A 20,876-nucleotide genomic window follows, 5' to 3' on the forward strand; every position below is an offset into this window, starting at 1 on the left:
TACGATTCATGCAACCGATAAAAATAGAACGCAAACTTTTCTCATCGTGTCAGGCATTGTAGCGAATTTCTGACAACAGACCATTTTATATCAAAAGTGATGAACTGTTGACAGCAAAAACTCAAAACTAACACAAATTCCCTGGTGAAATAAAATCTACTTACTTGTAACTGAGAACCCACGCAACAATTCCAAGTAATTTTCTTCAAGTAGAATCTTCTCCCGTTGATCAATATTTTTTCTTACAATTATCTCCGTTCTTAATTAAAAAAAAAAAATATCCACAAGACCATAATATACGCACTATGGTTTCAAAACTCGGGATCGCTTCTAATAAAGACACGTACAAACAAATGAAGAACAAGATAATTCAGCTATACAAGTTCGATGCTCCTTATCTTCATTAACTTCATTAGGGCTTCTCCCCCGTCATATTTCTTATCTATTCTTTATTTCAATTAAACTCTCCACGTTTCCTCATTAGATAATTATCTGTCCATGACAGAAACTTAATTAAAACGAAGAGAATCTGTTTCAAGAAAGAGAATATAAGTAATAATTTCAATATAATTGAATATAAGTTTACTAATTACAATCTTGCAATATCTCTATAGCCCTATGCTAACTAAAAATATCCCAATACACATTCAAACATTTATTTCCATTCTTTCCATTAAAAAACTTTCCTTCATCTGATCCTATAAGCGATCCCAAACTGTTGAACATCGTGCGAATTCTCCACGAGAACTAACCGATTAATTCCAAGAAATGGTAACAACCTCTTCTAACCAAAGAAAACAAGAGAAACAACAAATAACTACCAGTTAAAACAGACGGCGATCAGAAGAAATAATCCAGAGACTTGCATCTTTGTACGTCGGTTTATTATCATAGCAGTACTTTGACACTGGTTATTTTAAGAAAGATAATGTCTAGCCTCTTCGTTATTTCTTATCTGCTCTCTCCCGCTCTCTCTTATCCCTCGCCTTTTTTTCTGTTTGCCGAGGAGGTCTTGGCAACTCGCCAAGTCGCTAGAATTAAGTTCGGAAGCTATGTTTCTGTACACTCGGTGTTGCCGCCGTCGAGAGCGGTTTCCAACTCGCGATCATTTCTCCCCTCGCACTCTTTCCCGCTCACTCGATCTCTCCCTTTCTCTCCTCTACACGCAGACAACACACACACAGAGTTCTCCACGGCTCTCTTCTCTCGCATCCCCCGTGTTCACTTGCACCGTCGCGCGCGCTCGCAATGCTCCCGAGCTTTCTTCAGCTCCGGCTCGATCCCGCGCGGCGCGCTCGATAAAAGTTCTCCCGCCTAGCAATCGCTCTCCCTTTTCCCACCCCCGACCTCTCGCACTGTCATTCAAACGTACAATTCGCCACCGCGAATTTCATGCCGGCACGTTCCTTCGTCCTTATCCGTTCCTCCAGTCTTCTTTCGGCCGTCCACCCCCTTCTTCCGGCTTCGATCTCCTCTTCAGTCGCACCCGTCGGCACCCGCAAAGCACTTTCAAGCGTCCCGAACGCGCGACGAGAGGTCCATTACAGATACGCGGCACGTTACAGTTATTATTGTCACTATGCGCTATTCGACTCGGTGTGCGCCGATCGGCCGACATCGCCGCCCTCCGGCTGCCCCATAATTATTGCCACCTCGCCAGTTTGCCTTCTGCTTTTGCATGCACGCGATCCTCTCTTCATCGATCTCACCCGGTGAATCGCGTCACCGGTCTGTGTCCGTGGTCGACGATCGATCACTGGACTCCTCTTCCCCTTCGTCATACGTGAACGTGTTTAATTCAGAATCCGAACGAGTATTCTTGTTCAATCAACTTCCCCGTGTCGATTCCGATTGAACGCCGGCCTCTACGAGCTCATCGCTCGGGGACCCGCGCATACCGCGGCGCGCGTTGCTGCCTTCGAACTTTCTTCTCGCGTGCTCAGTATTTCCCGACGGGCCAGGTCTTGATGGTTATACGGAAACCGGCTGCTTTGGCAAACGCACGGTGAAGCCTGGTTTGCCCGTGTCAGACCCCGTCAGGATGTGGTGTCTTGGTTACTCGCTGCTCGGCTCGAGTCAAGTTTGTACTATGTCGTCGCCGACCGATTTTGCGCGGGGAAACCTTGAACGTGTTTAAGAATATTTGCTTCGAATGAGATCGGTAGTTGTGGCTGCGAGAAATTCGGGCGAGAAACGTGTTCGGTTGAATGTCTTTGGGAACTACTGGAGCTAGAGGGGTATTGGTATGTTTGAGTGTATGCTCGAGTACGTAATAGAGAGACGTTGGAATTTTGATTGTTGGGTGTGAAGAAAGGTGAGGTTTTTCTATGCATTTGTTTATCGACATGTTGGTTTTAGAATATTCAAGTTCTGGTTGGTTTTAGTTATTGGTGTATTTTAAAGAATTGTTTTAAATTGTCTGGTTAGTTCTTGAGATGGATATTTTAAAAAAATTCGTGGTTGTTATCTTTCTAGCTCTAGTAGTTTTCTAGATATTCGAGGGAATAGGTTTCTCACACCTATTTCTCACGTCTTTGAGGGTTATTTTCTCCTCTTCGTTATGACTGATGTTAGATAAAAAAAATACGCGTCGAATAGTTTTGTTAAAACTACTTTCAACCGAAGTTCCAACTTTAGTATTTTCTTAATTGTGGGTAATAACACCAGTTAACTATCACAATATTAACACGTTCGCTGCCGACACAATTGAGCTGTCCTTTGCGGCTCGCCACACAACTCAAAATATAGCGTCCGAAATTATTATTACACTACGGATTTTTATACAAATTTCCAATTTTATATTGTTATTCTTATAGTAATAATAAAATAAGTATCATTAAAATTTGTTAATATATACGCCTGCACGAAAATCTGCAGTCTTATTATTTTAAGATGTTATTCTGTCAATTTATTGCTGATATCGTTTACCCCATGCAAAACGTATAAATGTATGATGTGTTCGAATTCAATAGCGTTCGGCTTGAATACAGTTTGATATAAAAAGATATCATTGATAGAATGTGTTAAAATAATGTAAAGTCTCTTTAAACATGAAAATGCAAGTGTAGCTAATGCTGGATGGAAATAAAAATGCAACAGTTGGGACAGCAGCATTATTGGATCAATTGACAACGTGTAAGTAGCAGCGAAAGAGTTAACGGTAACTCTGTCCAAAAAGAATTTCGATTTTTAAAATCCATCAAGTGATTCGGGTAAAGTTTCTCGTTACAAGCACAATTCGAAAATGAATCGAAAATAAATGGACGAAATGATTAAAGTTGAAAGTTCAATTTTTCCTCCTCGATCAAAATTTTAATTACGAAGAGAAACGACTTCAAAATTCGCATTCGACGTACGAGAATCCTCAAGAATCACCTATTGATTATCAGAATATAAAAAAAAAAGTAAAAATTTGTCCGACAGTGTAATTGGTAGACCACAGATTTTTATGCAAATATTCATTCCCAGAGACCAATTAAAACAGGAAATATTCCAAAATCGAACGGGAATTCCATAAAACTTTATAAAAACTCATACTGCATAAAATCCACAGTCAAGTAACAAGTAGACTGCTTAACTTTATGCGTCGAAAAACATTCAAATTACAAAACATGGAATGAAATGCAATATCGAATCCCTGTGAATTCTAATTTCACCCGAATCGCTTCAGAAAGAATCAGATTCCGCATAAAGTTCCGCTGTTCAGCGATTATCGTAGAATACGTGACCACCGTTATCGGATAGCATCGTCCACATCCGAGCTCCATGAAATCATCGAAAATCGTCTGTTCAGATTCATTGATCGTGCGAGAACGGAGTACGGCTTATAATTCCGCGGGTCGAATGAAACTGAGTCCCTTCGGTCCCGCGTCACCGCCGCTCCGCGAGCGCGACGGAAGTTCACGTACCCGGGCTCGAAGATATCGCATTATTTGAGCGCGGTCTTCCTGAAGTACCCGTCCAACGTGCTCGATAATCGTTCGGATAGCAGGGACGACGATGAGATTCGGCCGCGTTCGCCGCGATCGTCGCCGGTCGGTCGGTTCTCCCTCTCGAATAATCGAGCGTGTTCAGACTCCGGTCACCAGAGCTCCGTGGTCGGGGTGAGCGTGTGTACCTCGATATTCTCGTGACGATGATACCTGTCCCTGCGGCGCAGCGTGGCCCTTCGCGACAACACCACGGTCAGCGCAGCTGCGGCGCCAAGGACCGCGCCGGCTAGCACTAGCATGCCGGGATGAGCGCCGGCGGACAAAGCCTCGGACACTCTCGCGTCGGAATTAGTGGCCCGGCTATTCAATTCCTCGTCCATCGCGCTCGTCTCCACGGTATTCCCCAGCACCAGATCCTCTTTCACCAGGTCGTTCAGTCTCTTCGAGTATTTCCCGTCTGTTCCACCCTCATCTTGATCCATTCGCTTCCGCGGGCTGAGTTTCGACATGATGAAGGAACCGCTCTTGCCCGAAGTCATGGGTAGCTTGTTCAGTCGTTTGGTCTTCATCTTTTTGGCATCGACCCGATTGTCCAAGGTCCGTGAATCAAAGTCGTCCGGCTTCGCGTCGATCGACGGCCTCTCTGTCTCCCGGTCTGACAACCCGTCGACATCCGTTATAAAATTTTTCATCTCCGCCGCCGTCTGATTGACTTTGATTATCTTCCTTCCGAGGCTGCGCCATTTCTGCGTTTTCGCGATCGACGTCGCGTTTCTGAACGACGTCGGAGCCTCGTAGAAACGGGTCTCGTTGCCGGCGACTGGCAGCGACGCGGTTCTCGTTTCCTCCGCGCCATTAGTGGGATCATCGGAGAAACTTTTGTGGTACGGAGTCGGGCGAGTCTTAGAGTCCTCGGTGGTATTCGTAAGATTGTCGGCCGGGTCTGGTACGTTCGCGCGGGTCACGTTGGAAGACGGTTTCTGCTTGTCGCCGGAAGACGCGCGCGTGGTCGTGGTTGGAATCGATGATGTAACCGAGTCGGTGGTCTCAGTAGTTGGCACGACGGTGGGAAGGGGACTCGGCGGTGAAGGTAATTCGTAGAGAAACGATCCTGACCATTCCTGGGGGGTGGCGCATTGACCCGGTTCGACGTTTTTATCCGGTTGTTTGTGTTGCATCAGCCACTCGCCGAGCCAGTAGAGCTCCTCTGTGCAATCCCAATTATTCCCGGCGAGATCGAGGAGCCGCAGTTGCGGCAGCATGTAAGGCAGATCGAAACGTAGCCTGGTGATGTTCGTCTCGGACAAATTCAGTTCGGCCAGGCTTTTGCAGGCGGAGAGCGCGGCGTCATCCGCTAAAAGCTGCCTGGCCAGCGCCGGGCTGCCCGATACGTCGAGATATACGAGTCTTTCGGGCGTGGGCACAGGGAACGCCATGTCACTTTGTTCCTCTTGCCTCCATTCGAGCGAGGTTAATCCCGACATACGGAGCTTCGCGAGATTGCTTGGTCCACTCAGAGTATTAGCCGGTAACGTTTTAATGGGATTATGGGACAGATCGAGTTCTTCGAGCACCGGCAGTTGCCCGAGAGCTCCCACTTCGATTTCGCCGATCTCGTTTTCGTTCAGCGTCAGCGATCTCAGATTGCACAGCCCTTGGAGATCGTTCAGCTTCAACGCAACGATCGCGTTACGTTGAAGCTTCAAGTTGGTCAAACTGTTGGGCAAGCTTCTGGGTACACGGACCAGAACGTTGCCGGAGATGTCTAATTCCTCAAGGACCTCCAGACGTCCCAAAGCGTCGTCCTCGATGTCCGTCAATCGATTCTCCGAGATGTCCAATATCCGTAATAGGGGATAGCTGTCCAAATCGCCACCGCGGATGGCAGTTAATTTGTTGCCGGCCAGTCGCAGCGCTCTCACCGACCTCGTCAAAGCAGCCGGTACTCTGGCCAAGCCAGTGCGCGACGCGTCCACCGTCTCCAAACGTCTGCCGGTCCCCAATAGCAACGAAACATCTCTTTCCTTCAACGGATTCTCCGATAGTTTCAGCACAGACAATCCCGACAGCGGTTGTAAGGTTCCTGACGTGGCCCGCGCCAGTCCGTTCCTCGAGACATCCAATTCCCTCAATCGGTACAGGTTCTCGAACCACCTGGTACCCAAAACTTGCAGCTGGTTCCCACTGAGGTCCAACTTCTGCAAGGAGTACAGCGGCGTAAGCGCGTTGTCTGGCAGCTTGGTCAGCCTATTGTCCGACAAGTCAAGCAGTTCGAGACGGTCCAGTGCGCGAAATGCGTCCTCGTGCACCACGTTAATCGCGTTCCTTCTCAAACTCAACCACACCAATCCCGTAAGCGTCCTAAAAGCGCCGGCACTCAGCTCGGCAATCGAGTTGCCGGACAAGTCGAGCCGTGCCAGCCCGGTCATGTTGGTCGTGCGTGCGACCAGAATCGCATCGGCCAGCCGGGCCAGGCTGTTGCGTGACAGGTTCAGCGATCGGATCCGCTCGAGACCGCGCCACGACACGTTCAAGTACACCAACGAACAGTTCGTCGCGGACAACTGATCGAGACACGGCAGGCTCGAGTTATTGTCCTCGGCCGCGGTATAAGTGTCGTTCCCGTCGACACCGTTGGACGCGTCGGTCATACCGAGATCGCGAGACGAGTCGGTCGCCTCAAGCTCGTCCAATAGACCGATCACTTCGTAATCCTCAGCCCCGTCCACGGTCAAGCTTCCGGTGTTCGCGGGCAGCTCGGCCAAAGCCGGCACACGGCCGCGGCACTTGACGCGCAGCAGAGCCGGCAAGTCTGTCTCGGCGGCGCCGCTCGGATGGCACTCGCACAGATCCGGACACGCAGACCCGGTCGCCATCAAGGCGAGCAGCATCAACGGAAGCCACATTGCTTCCAGCACGATCTTTTTCACATTACGATCCGCCGCGCGTTGATCCTGACTTGGCGGCTCGTCGGGGCGAGACGGGTACCGGACGCTGGCATTGCGTGTCCGACGAGACGCGTCCGGTTACTCATCGACGGGCCGCACTCGATGGGTTGACGCGCGCGGGTACACGTTCAGCCTTCGTTTTGGGTCCCACTACGGGATTGAATGCCGCCAAAAACTTCACGCGTATTCGCGGATACCAGTGGGAGCGCGGGTAAGACTATCAGCCGCGTCAGACGTGATGTCCATACGAAGGACTGACAAACACTGCGGCGGCCGACTCGTAGCTGCACCCGCCACACTCCTCCGCCACCCCCGCACGATCTTCTATCCCGTCCACTGTCTTTCTCGCTCCTAGCCACTCCTCTCTCTCCGAACGTTCGGGGGCTGCGCGTAGTCTGTGTAACCCTCTCCACCCTCTTCAGACCGTTTCCCCCTCTTTCTATCCTCCACCGTTTGCCACTTTCCTCTCTATCTACCCTCCTCTCTTTCACTCCTCTTATTTCTGTCTTTCTCTCTGCCCGTTTCTCTTTCTCTCGCGCGAGTGTACGGATATCCCTCTCTTTCATCCCACCATTCCTATGCACGGTATGGGTAGACGTGCACGGTGTGTGCGCTACCACCAAAGGCAGCCGTCGCTTTTGCTCTCGAACTCGATAAGGGGCGCGAGTGCGCTTGCGTCTTCACACAGGGATACACAGAGATCTGTGGCAACCCGTACAGCCAGTATCCTACGATTTCACGAACTGCTGCCACTGACGACTGACTGACTGACTGACTGCATGGTTCACTGACTCGCTGATTCTCCTCTCGGCTTTCTTAAACTTGAATCGCGTGCGGGGCCACTCTCTTGGAGCTGGGTAAGATGGTCCAAGGGAATCGGGGATGGGATCAACCCTTTGAGGATGGGAATTTTTGTTACATGAGAGAGATGTTACGTATAATATGTTGTCGCTTTTGGTAATGAAACGTAGAGAGTCTGGTAGGTGCTGGCGCAGTTTTGAATTGGTTTAAATTCTGTTGATGGCCGCCGATGTCGCAGTTCTGCGCCCATTTCTCGTTTACTACGGGCTATGTGGATTTCATATTTATTGGGGCTTTAATGCGCGGATTTATGATTGCTGCAGGTATCTGGAAGTTAAGTGATATGACTACTTGTATCTCGTGTTCGTTATTAAACTTGGTATTAAACGATGGCACTGTTTGCGTGTAAGCTCACTGCTAGACGTTATTTCACATCGGTATGAAATTTTAATTCGCATTGAATTAGTTTATTGAGTTTGCAGATATGTACTTGATAAATTTTGAAATTTGTTTCAATCTTCGATGTTTCCATATTCATGAATTTTTTTAGTGTACCAGTTTTCATTTGCAGCGTTTAATTGTTTCACTTAATCAACATATGGAACGAAGAAGTCTTCTTTTTAAATAGGATAGCTAACTGTTAGCGCTATAATTGAGAAATTGGTGGTTAGTTGGCTTCATTCGTCGATATTGGGTATATGCTCGTGAACAGGGTTGAATAAAATTTAGAGAAAAAATGTATTATAATACATGTGATTTAATTACACTTGAAAATAGTGTTCTATTCAACAAAATATGACTGCGACTCCACCACAGTTTTGTTAGTATCCCCGAATAAAAAATATTCTTTTCCCTGCAAATGATGAAATCAGCAAATCGATCTTTTCATTCGGAGATACCAACAAAAAATTTTCGACTTTTCACTTGTGCATCTATTCATGAATCGTTCCATTTAGACACAGTCTATTTTGTGGCAGTGTCGTTTTGCAGTGCTGTGCTTTAAATTTTCAGTAGATTTCAGCCACTGATACACCTTTACCGTACACATATACATCCAGATACAAAAATGCATGGCAGCTCATCGTACTCCATTAACACTACATTTACGGATGTTTATTCTATACTTTATTCTATTGTTCCCAGATAACTACATGTTCGTTTATATAAATTGCGAAAATTATAGCTTCAAAACCAAAGTATTGCAATGCGTATTCGCATAATTGGACGAGTCAAAATCGACTGAAACTGTTACTAAATAGTGTTTAAAAAATTCAGTATCCATCAAATTGACGGGTTCTGTAAATCTAGTGTTAATGAACTCGCACAGAGTGACGATTTGAAAGTTTCTAAAGCAAATGACACCAATGAACAACTGAAAGAAGACATAGCTTTCTAGCTTACGATTACAAAATATTAAAAACATATTTTCAAGGTTTTCGTTTGTTGCATCGATATAAAAATTCAAGTGAAATCGAAATTTAAAAATACCATTCTCACTCTCACCCTCGTATTTACAAAACCTTCAAACTCATCTCGTTCAGATTCGAGTCGTTCTAAAAATATTGCTCATCCCTCCAAAATATTCTTGAAGCGTTCAAAACCGTCCACTCGATTTCGAAGCTATTTTAGATTACTCGGAAGGGGGTCTAACGCGAGGAAACGGAACGAGCCCTCTCCGACATCCATATTTCCATCTGGTCGGCGTACAGTCTCCGCTAGCGAGATCCGGAAGGCAAATGTGGGTGATATAGATAACGGGCTGAAGTTATCGTTGCGTTTTTGCTTCGGCCATTCTGCCCGTTGAGCGTTTTCACAAGCAGTGGAATGTATCGCCGGGTCGAAAGCGATGTTCGATTCGAGTGGATTCTCGTAGGAAGCGAGTTTCGATTTGTTCATCGAATAACGTGGTATAGGTACGATCCGATGAATGTAGAACCATTCAATAGACACTTGACGTTTTGTAAATTGTTTTCTGGCGGATGGGGCCCTCGCGTGGATGCCGGCTCAATGATCACGTAGTATATCGCTAATCCAACCGAAACTTGACTAGCCGGTTGGCGAACTTCCCGCCGTTGGCTTTTCTTAAATTCGATTCGCGTGCTGGGATTACAAAGGAGTTGGGGCGGAGTTCGCACGGAATAAGGCGGGAGGTCAGCTATTTTCTCGGCACGCACGCTTTCTATCTTGTTTAAGGCAATCGATTCGATGCGATTAATTCATATAAAGCTTTCTGCGCTGCTCTGTGAAACCTTTCATATCAGATTCTTTTTCGTTAATATATATTTTGTTAATATACAACGTATTTTATAAACTGTGATGTAACTACGAAGTGATTCTGTGCGAATAAGGTTGAGTATATAGAATACAGTTTCTTCGTTTGAGGTGTCGTTTTTGGGAAAATCGGGATTGAAAATTTTTCAGTAACGTTGTCGGAATCGTTACTTGGTTGAATAGATTGAACGTGAATTATATAACTGATAGAAAGTCATTCTAAATGAAAAACATAAGTGAAAAGCGTAGAATCAAAGTTTTTTGGCGAGAATTTCGTTCTTGAGATACATAATTCAATTTAAACTTGTCGAGAAGGTCTGCATTTGCCTAACTGCCGACCGAATGTATTCAAATTCAATTTTTCCAGGGCACGGTTTGTCAGTTGAACTACCCGTTACAAGACGCATTGTATTAAAATTTAATATTCCTTTTTCAAAAAATGTGATAGACACATCCATTTCGCGGATCTGCTAAAGAGACGGAAGGAATTTTATTTTTTTGCACGGGTATCGCAATACGATCTTTCAAATTTTTTTGCATCGCAACCAATACCACACTATTTTTGTTACCGGAGCTCGGCGAAAACGAAAAAAATATCGTTACCTGAAATACCCGTATGTGTTTTTGTTTTCGCAGTATTCCTCGGGCGAATGATGAAACAACGAAACATGTCGCGGGCAAAAATTGCATTTTCATCAGTTTATTATCCCGTTAACGGTTAATCCCGCTTTAAATAAGTGAATATGCGCGGTGGATTGCTGCTTGTATTCCGCATGCGTAGGCAAACACAAGCCACTTCAATCCGATCTGTATGCCTAAGATGCCATTGTGCCAGGCTCTGCTCATACACTCCTATTTTGAATAGAACGCCTGAATAGAGCACTCGAAATGAAAGCCCAAGGAAATTTACTGCCAATTAATTTCACACTTTCAGACACGTATGGCGCTGTCGTCTGCGCCGGATTTCAGCGAGTCTCTTTATTATGTTCACACTGGAATGACTTCTGGTTAGCGGGCCGCGTTAGAATTCCCCAACGCGCGCATAAAGAAAAAGTGCGCGTATCATTTAAAGATTAATTCGCTCATTTCTTTCGTGCTGTGTAACGGTGCTAGCCATCAAGACGCTAATGCAGACATTCTAAGAAGCAACGTGAAACTTCCTAGCATTCCGCCTTTTCTCAGTTTATTAGAGCTTTAGATATAATCATAGTTTAACAATTAAAGATGAACTTTCCAGTTATCAATTCAAGGTGTTCACATGTTCATAATCAATAAGCATAAATATACCGACTTCTCTGTGTCAAGTCCTTTCGTTCACAAAATTATTCCACAGTCACAAAAGTAACTTAACATTACTTTATTCTCTTACCAATTCCAACATCGACCTTTTCAAGAGTTGCTTTTCTATAATTCCCTCACCGCTAATAATGTTTACGCTATTTTTAAAGCAACCGCTTCCTTTATCGTTCTAAGAACCAATCTTAAACCATACACGCGAAACCAGCAGCACGTTGCTTTCAGAAGCCGAAGAGAAGTTCCCAGATCTTTTGGCGGCGAAATTAACGCCTTGTTCTACGGTTCATATACCGCTCGAATTTTACGCGCGTCTCATAAAGGCTTCGTATCCGATTTAGCTGGAGCACTTAAACGTACACGGACGAAACGGCGGAAAACACCGTTTCTAATAGGTCAGTAGCATGTACGCTGCCCATGTTTCCACATACACACACGTATAAATACATATGCACGGGTTTCTGCTTATATAACATATAGATGCATATCCATGAATATACACGTGCACGCGGCTTTCTATACACAGATGTACACCCGGCATTCCGGCAAGCAGGATTTCAACCCCCATAAATTAGTTTCTCTGCGTCTCTAATCTACTGAGAATTACTGCGCAACTTGCCGGACTTGCCGGACGATCGGGCGTGATCTTGGAACGGATCCAATGCTCCCGATATTTCTATTCGATTAAGGCAAACGATCGCCGGGTTGAAGTTCCCGGCAGCTGCGGTTAAATACTTGAGCCAGCCCCGACTTCAAGGATGGACATCCTCGATCGGGGACTTCGTTAGCCGGCCGCTTCGCCGGATATCCGCGGGGACGCCGACTTTGAACTTAAACAAGCTCACGCTTGTCAATCTCGCCGACATAAATAAGGCGCCGATTGAACGAAACTCTCGCGAAATCCGATTCCAACGCCAACCTGATTCGCTTCACTTTGAATATCGGCCGCTTCCCTGCAAAGTGCACTTTGTTTTTTTTTTCCTTTTTCATTCAACAATAGGTGCAATGTTCCGCGATAAGTGCACCCCGATTCTTTATTCCACGATATTTCCCATTTTTGCGAAGCACGGGCCCTCCCTTATAAAAGCATTTTACTGACGAAATTTTCGCACCCTTTTTTCAGCCCTTTGTAGGGCGAAATTCCTGGAAAAAAGTTCTTTTTTCCGGCGCGCGCTTTACTCGTAGTTCGGGGGTAAGGAAGATTGATCGCTTTTTGTGTTTTGCGCGTTCATTTTTATGTGGAACTTTCGGCTACTGTGGAAATGTAATGTTATTAACGGACTGTGGGTTTTGGGTATTTATATGTGTGTATAGCGAGATTTGGTGCAGTGAAAATGTTTAATAACGTTTATTAAGATTAAAAAGGAATAAACAAATTCTTTTTATTCCAATGTCAATAATAATTCCTCCCCTTTTAATTAAGATATCGTATTCTTAGTTCAGAAGTAACGAATTCGGAGTTTAAGGGTTCAAGAGCTCCAAGTTAGTCCCCGATTAATTTTCCTACCAACAAACTTTCATAAAAGAATGTCTAAAATATCCTACAATTATCTCATTTCAATATAATTAGAAACTCTTGCCTGATTCTAATTCACGAGCGTGTCCAATACAAAAAATCGAACCATCTAGTCCAATTAAATTCTATTCCTCTAATGCGGATCGAAGCCCTTCGCGCAACAATTTCAGTGAAACCCCCAACTCCCGCCAGACCCGAATCCGAACGATTCCCCTAAAACTGCAGCACGCCGTCGGAAATGTCTACGGACATTATCGTAAATTAGTAACAATTCACGGCGCGACGTCGTGCCCAATTAACCGAGGTTCATCAGCCGCGGCAGCGGCGGGGCTCAAAAAGCGCGGCCGTCCGTAGCCGAGGCGTCGCGCGGCAACCCTCCGTCAGAGGAGCTCTTTGCAGGTGGCGGTGACGCGCGGGTATATAAAATTAACAATTTCGTCCGCGACGAGTCCGGAGTTTCGCGGTTCCGTTGCGCCCTTCCCTCGGTCGGCAAGGGTTGGTGGCTAGGGTAGGGGCAGAGCGCTAGGTAGAGAGGGCGGGTTTACTGGAAGCAACGGGACACGAGCGAACGAACTAGTGAACGAACGAGCGGACAGACAGGGAGAAAAAGAAACAGGATTTCGGGTAGTGCCGCTTGATAAGGGAAATCTTTCGAGCTTGCGGTGCCAACCGACATGTAATTTCGGCGAAATAGAGGACGGGAATCCTGGTGGGCGCTGAGCCGTGCCGGTTACGAAGTTACTTTTACGATAGTGCCGGCCGAATGTAAATGGGGACGGTGTCAGAAAGACCGAAGGAGAGGAGCGCCCGGAACGACGGAAAAGAGAGAGTGGCCGGTCTCCTGGAAAAGGTGAAACGGGGGGAAAGAGTGGGCGGCGGAGGACGTGCCGTCGGTGAGAGAGACCTAACTGGGGGACGTTGGAAATTGAAGAGAGAAGAAATAGGGGGTCGGGTAACGGAAAGAAGGGACAGCGAAAGAGAGACACGTAAATGATGAGAGTAAGGGAAAGAGAAAGCCACGGGGTGAGAGAGAAAGAGAGGGACATAGAAATCGAAAGAGAAAGAGGGAGAAAGGCGAGAGGTGGAAGTAAAGGGGATGAGACCGTCGGAGTTTGTAATTGCAGCGGCTTTAACGCGCTGCTGATGGCCGATGGCACCCGGGACTGGGGTAATGGTCTGCACCAAATGTCTCTTCTTGCTAGAGAGTGGAGACTCCCGGAGAAACTTGAAGGGGCGAGGGAACGGTATTCGGTAAGACGGCGAACGAGGGAGGCGCATGGATTCATTGTCTCTCCTCCTTGCCCTAGACCGGGCTCCACTTGAATCGTTCATGTCTGCCCATGTCACAGCTGTCGTCATCGACCAATATATTTCTTTGGTCCTTTCTTCCGGCGTCCCTGATGTTCGAGTACAGGCCAAGCGCAACGGTGCTTCTAATCGGGTAAACAGCGAAATGAGGACAGTGCCACTCTGGCGATGTGACCCAGCGGGGAATTTAAATCAGTTCGGATTTCGGATGGTTTCGGTGGCCGCTCGCAAAAAATTTGGGCCATTTTAATTAACGCGATTTGGGATCCCTTTTTTCCTCGGATTGTTTTCGCTCGCCGACGCGCGGACCCCGGGGTATTTTTGTTTTGCAGTTTCGAGTTCTGCGAGACTGTTTAGGGATTGGCGTGGAATTTTTTTAATTTTTGTTCGCTGCTGTGAATTTTGATAAGCTTGGAATCCCGTGCGAGGTACGTTGTGAAATATTGCCATCAGGAATGCATGTAGAATTGTTTCCAGATATACTTCGGTTACACCGTAGTGACATATTTTTGAGAAATTGAAACTATGCGCGCCGAAATAAAAGCGGAAGTTTTAAATTCTCGTGCGCGCTTGCATGCGCATGTATCGCGACGAAATTTCGATTTGCGAGCTTATTGTGCGCTCGAAACGGACAGAGAGTTCATTACAGGGTTATTGTTTGAGTACTCCAATTTACAGACAACATCGTGGTTATTAATCGAATTATCTCCCTCCATGAGTTTACGAACGTGTTTCGTTAGTCAATTCATAGGATTTCGGTCTGCACATGTCAGCCAGTTAAATTGTTTCGGTTAATAGAGAAATTTCGGTTCTCTGAACTAACTTGCATGAGATTTATTCTATGTTGAACTAGATTGTGATTTTTATTCTTCTTTATGAATCTTCTTTTTTGAAATATCCCAGCAAAGAACCTTCCATTTTATCATTATGCAATTGAGTAATCTACGTAGAATGCACTCGGAATAAAGAACATTTTAATCCAGCTTGTAAATTTCAATTATGTTCAGCGCATAATGTAGTTTGTAGCCACATACTTTTCTCTTGGTAATGCATTTTACAGAATTTCATAAATGTTCTAGTTAATCCTTTCGTGTCAGTGAACTATTCGATTAATGTTGCTACAAGTGTCCACCGAAAAACGTGTTCAACGAACAGACGACGAGCTACTCGACGTTGAAATATTTAAGCCGCGCTACACTCCTCTCATTTAGAAAAAAATGTACATACTCCGGAGAAGTGCAGCGTGTTTATGTAGAAGTAGTTCGCGTAGAAAAAAGGTCGCTGCTGTTTTTCACGAGTACTTAATCCGCGAGGTATTCACCCGGATATATATGAACTTTCTTTTTAAAGCAGTTAACAGTTTTAATCCCAGAGTTTTATTAATCGTATTCACAAAGAATCCTCAAGTATGTATTCATCATACACTTATATTTGTACATATTTACACCCTTTTAAATGTTCCTCCGAAGTTATTATATACACAAATCGTAGATTTGATTTGGTGACTTTATTTACCTTTGACCGGGCTACCAAAGTTTCCCGTGACATTTTAATAGAGACGATTGAATGCTAAAGAGTTATCTCTTTCTTTTTCATGTTTGCATTCTCGTTTATGTATTTTAATTGTTGTCCATGTTTAAAGAACAAGATCGACCTGTCAGTTTTATCATTAACAACTGGCATTACACTTTTAAAAACTATATGAATTATTAATAACGATCACACAATCTTGCCAGATTATATGAAAAAAGAAATAGTATAAAATTCATTCGTATCTGATATTATTTGTTCTAACCTTTTTTACTACACTCACAGATGGTTTCGATAAAGTTAATCTGTTTTCCGATGTAACTAACAGAATTTAATCTTTTCTCTGTAAAGAATATATGATAGTATCATTACGTGTATTATTTGCTTTTTTACAAGAATGATGTAACGAGATGAAAAATTCTTATGGGCGAAAGATGCTGCAAGGGTTTGAGAGTTGTAACGTGTGCATACATACGGAAATATGAAATTGACAATTTCATTTGAAGATTCTTTGATGCGCGTCGATGGCAGTATTAAGGGTCTCCCTTGATATTCATATGATCCGGCGAAGTAAGCCTTTTAACTCTGAACTAGGACGTGACAGGGGTGCGGGATGGCGCAGCACAATCTTTCAAAATTCGTGTCAAGTGCTATCGTGGTTGGAGTACAGCGGGGCAATACGCGATCTCGAACGATAATGTTCTAGTGCCAAGACACCGAAAACTTGCACCGTAAGTCGGAAGATATAAGAAACCCTTATCACACTTCAATATTTTACTATCGATGCCGTGGGATCGGGTAGGGTCAAAAACTCTATTCCATCCTGATTTATTACCCTCAACCCTTTATAGAGCAAAATTCCAGAGACGCGAATGGAATTTTCTTCCCCTAGTGAACATAGTCGGGATCTAATAAAAATTAATTGAATATTTCTTATCCTTAAGAATTCCTTTCATTAATTTTCTTACGGATTTCGACATGTATCGATGACAGGGGTTGGTAACGGCGACGATTCAATTCCTTTCTCAATTGAGAAATTAAATTGTTCATCTAGAAATGAATGCGAATGAATTTATTAATAAGATAATGAAATTAATACTAATGGTGGCACGAGGAAATGGTTTAACGTGATATTTTTAGACTTTTTACTTAGAATTTCAGCATAATAAATTCCTTCCCTTTCAATTTCCCTGACTCGATAGCCGGAAGTTTCGAATGTAAATTTTTGTGTAAACTGAGGAAAACTTGGATACCGTGTCACTGTAGATCCTGCTTCATTAGAATCCGAGGGTGCGCTGAACGTTGCTGGGTAAAAACCATTGCGACAGGATTTCTTATATCTTGGCGCTGGGGTCGATCTTTCGAACTGGGTCGTTTCAATAATTGTCTTCGTACTTAAACTGAAAAATATCAAGTTCCACGACGGAACGGTAATGGTAGCCCAGAACCTTCCGTTGCTTCTTTGTTCATACAAACATTGCTTCTTTCACGCGGATCTCTATTCATAATAATACTCCTTCACGCTGCTCTGAGCAAAGAATTCGTTTTCAATGAATAAATATCCCCGGTTAATCGAAACAGTCAAGTAATTACCATAGTTATTTTTGCAGCTGTCTCTGGATACCATTAAGACATTCTGCAAACTGTGGACATTGTAAATACTGCAAATTTATAGACAACTTCGTTATTAACATTCCAAACTATTTAACTTACTTTGACCTTCATTTAACTTTTTTAAATAAAAAAACAATAAAAACTATTATTCGAAAATTAGTAATGAACATTTCCTTCTCAACAATGTAATTCTTTTTGTTATAATCACCTAAATAGAGAAAGTTCATTCTGTAAATGTTATGATGGAATTAAATGCTAGAAATTTTAGGTAAATCAATGGAACGATTAATTATCTCAAGATTCAGTTGAATTCAGTGTGTTAATTGAGTGTTACCTTACCTAGTTATATTCAGATTTATTATTCTGGGCCATTTATCATTCAATACAATGAATGTTTGTTCTTTCTGAATTGTTTCTAATTGCTCAATTTCTTTCTCAATTTACGTGATATATTCAGTAGTTCGTTTCTCGGTTCCTCGGATAAAACAGGGTACTCCACTGTTGCTGGAAGTGAAGTAGGAACGGACTAATTTCTCCTTTCTACGTTGGAAATGGATTCGTTCCCATATCCTTCATCAAAACAACCTCCATTTCGTCCCTGCGCGACTCGTATACCGAAGTCTTGCAGTCAGTACTGAGGTATTCCACTTAATCTTCATTCCACTGAGATTAATGCTTCATGTCCTCGTTTATGCACGGGCTGGTGGCTTAAAAGCTAACCATTATAAAATACAAGAAACTTCCACTAATATCCCTTGCTTCTCTTTTTGCTCAATGAATTTTTTTTACTAACATTAATAATAATTTTGTACGGGTCACTAGAGTAGATTTGTAACATTAACCGCTTGTTCTATTACATATTCATTGCTTTACAGTCTAGCAAGTGTTACTTTGTTGTTAATAATTTCTTAATAGGAACAAATTTTCATCATATATATTTATTATCTACATTATTAATAATATTTAATAATTACTAATACGTTCTTAATAATTCATTTATAGAGTTTCATTTAAAATTGTCATCCTTGACCCGATAATATGAAGGACTTAGTAAAATTGTTACGATTGAATGATGATAAAGAAACTTTTATCATTTTGAATTCGTTTTTTTTTCAAATTGGCTGCAACCTGACTCTGTCGATGGTTTTACTCTCAAACAGTATCGACTTAACGTTAGTCTAATGTGCATCCTCCGGAAATGCTGCTTCGCTTGTAATGATCCACGAATCTGAAGTTCAAAGGGTTGCAGATACATGCTGTGTGCCAATTGTAAGCCAACTCACAGAGCGAATTTCGCGAGTTTTAGAATTCCGGCAACGTAATACAGTTTGAGCATAGTCCATGCAATGCGAAATGAGTACAATAGATTTTCGCGAGTGAACATTTGATAGACAGAACTGGGCTGAAGATAATGTTCACCAGCTTTGAGACAGTGACCGTATTTATTCCTGCAGTAGCCAGGAGGTTTTAAGTCTTCATGCATGTGTAACACGCAAAAATGATTGAATATACCTATAATAACAAAAATTAATAATACTTTTATTTTAATCTTTTCATTATGAATCTTCTACTAACCGATAGAAATATCTCTTTTATTCTGATTCTGATGGTTAAGCTATGATTTAGGTATCCTCAAGTTATTAGTCAAGAAGTCAGACAATATTTTGTAATTTGTGAAATGGTTTTTTAAAACAAATTGTCAGTTGATCAGATTCAATTTGGTTCAATCGCAATGCTGAGAATCTCAATGCATAAAATATACAAAATAGAAGTATCGTATGAAAAATCATAAAACATGGAAGCTCGAAAAAATGAAAACTATAAGAAATCGTATTAACAATTGAAACATTATCTAGTACCTTAATTAGTTTTAAGCATAGTACGATGAAATACCTGCTTGAAACAATTGTCACTAATTCCAAATACATCCCTCGCACGCTGCTCACCCAGAAATCTTTGAAATTACATCGCTCGGCACACCGTCCCCGCAACATTAAGAAAAAGTGGCCTGTGCACCATTGATTAAATTTCTCTGGTTAATTACTCCTTTGGCCGAGGCAAAGCAGCTGCCATCATCTGCCGGACGCCCTTAGGTACAGAACATTTCCCTTGGGTGGCGCGCACAGAGACACGAATAGCCGCGTCTGTTTGCTTTACGAACTCGCCGTTTCCTCGCAACAAAATAAAGTAATGTTTTGTAAGTCCCGAAGGTTTGGTTCCAGCTACCATTCATCCGGAAATGCTAAAGCAATTCCTGCAGCAACTTTCCGTGACGTTGTCAGAATAATTCATCTGAATTCCTGGAAATCCCCACGTGTCGCTTACCCTAGACTTAATCATTTGACACAAAACGCGGAAGGTTGGTTTCGCTTCCGAATTTCAAAAATATTTCGTTCCTCGTTTGGATTTGGTTGAACGATCCTGGAGGTTGCTACGTCGGAACTTATAATGGATGTTGTTAAATGTCTGGTCGACTGCAGGTGTGCCCGCGGGCTTACGTTTGCTGCTAAAGGGATATAGAGAACACAACATCCGACAAGAAATTTGATGCAGTCAGAAAACACATATATTGCGAAGAAGAGAACGAAGAAGTATAATCGTTACTAAAGGTTAATTGAAAGATGTTTTACATCTTTGATAGGAACCGCCCATGCAATTGTGCAGTTGCAATTATGAATGAAATGTAAAGGAAACTTTGTTATTACATATTTTATTGAGTATTTAACACATTAATAAATTTGATCTAGTAGACGGATCCTTAATAATGAAGTAGTTAGTAAATATGTTAGTTGAACAGTTTGGAATATGTGAATATGAATAAAAAAATGAAAATAATTATAATTCAGGATGAGAGAAAATTATCAAGGAAACAGGGTTACGCTTTATGAGTTTTTTGTCCGTGTTATTAATTTTGTATTTATCAAGATTTTTCCGTCATAAAGTTTAGGGTTGATGGGGACGGATTGGATAAATAATTCACATGACAGGTGACACGTTCGAAGCAGATTCCTGGTGTGCCGGCCACCTTATGACCTTATCTCATGCGGTTCTCCCATGCTCTCATCGCAAACATATTTTAACGTGAATTTAGGGTATGTCAGTTCTTACTCGACAACAGAAATAACTTCCAAGATTTTCAAATTCATGCAAAATAGGATTCTTTACGTCTGTATTTATATACGAAGAACTGAAAAATTTTCAAAAAAAGTTCTTTTAAATATTCCATTACAATTACAGTTTTAAAATCTATAATAATATCAGGATTAAATAAAATGCAATAATTCCCAGTTGAACTAAGAATAATCTTAAAGTTAAACAAAAACAAGTTAAAGCATACACCAGCTCGCAATCTCGAGACGTCTTGCGTTTGTGCAAATATCCTTTAACGTTCAATCTTTCCGTCGATTAAAATACTATGAACGGGGAAAGATTACGGTTTCGAAATTCGATTTCCAGAGTTCTAGATATTTTACGTTCAGAATGTAGAAGAAAGGACCTCGGGCGCAAGAGTTTTCGACCGGAACGGTTCGATTTGCCCTTTTTCTTGGGTTGGCCCACGATTTGCCTCTTTTCCCGAGGTTCCCGCGGATACTGTAGCTTCCGGTATTTTGCAGTTTTGCATCCTGATGCAACCAACGGAGGAATCCGCAGAATTGAGAACAC

The 20,876-nt window shown here is 43.1% G+C and overlaps 2 protein-coding genes across 2 annotated transcripts in view; one reads left to right on the forward strand and one right to left on the reverse strand.

The window, feature by feature from the left end:
• The window catches only part of timeout (circadian regulator timeout), a 205,058-nt gene that overhangs the window by 52,005 nt on the left and 132,177 nt on the right, over nucleotides 1-20,876 (forward strand). The gene's annotated exons all lie outside the window — the stretch shown is intronic.
• LOC116427787 (uncharacterized) lies at nucleotides 863-7,131 on the reverse strand. The gene is made up of 2 exons (XM_031978552.2): nucleotides 3,909-7,131; nucleotides 863-2,229 (listed from the first exon to the last, which is right to left on the reverse strand). The coding sequence occupies exon 1, from the start codon at nucleotides 6,836-6,838 to the stop codon at nucleotides 4,082-4,084; it is 2,757 nt and encodes a 918-aa protein (XP_031834412.2). The 5' UTR covers nucleotides 6,839-7,131; the 3' UTR covers nucleotides 863-2,229; nucleotides 3,909-4,081.

Source organism: Nomia melanderi, chromosome 9, assembly GCF_051020985.1.
Source record: "Nomia melanderi isolate GNS246 chromosome 9, iyNomMela1, whole genome shotgun sequence".
Classification (NCBI taxonomy): domain Eukaryota; kingdom Metazoa; phylum Arthropoda; class Insecta; order Hymenoptera; family Halictidae; genus Nomia; species Nomia melanderi.

Bases quoted from the DNA above. Each gene is read 5' to 3' on its own strand.
- LOC116427787 (XM_031978552.2), bottom strand. From the start codon at position 6,838: ATGTGGCTTCCGTTGATGCTGCTCGCCTTGATGGCGACCGGGTCTGCG.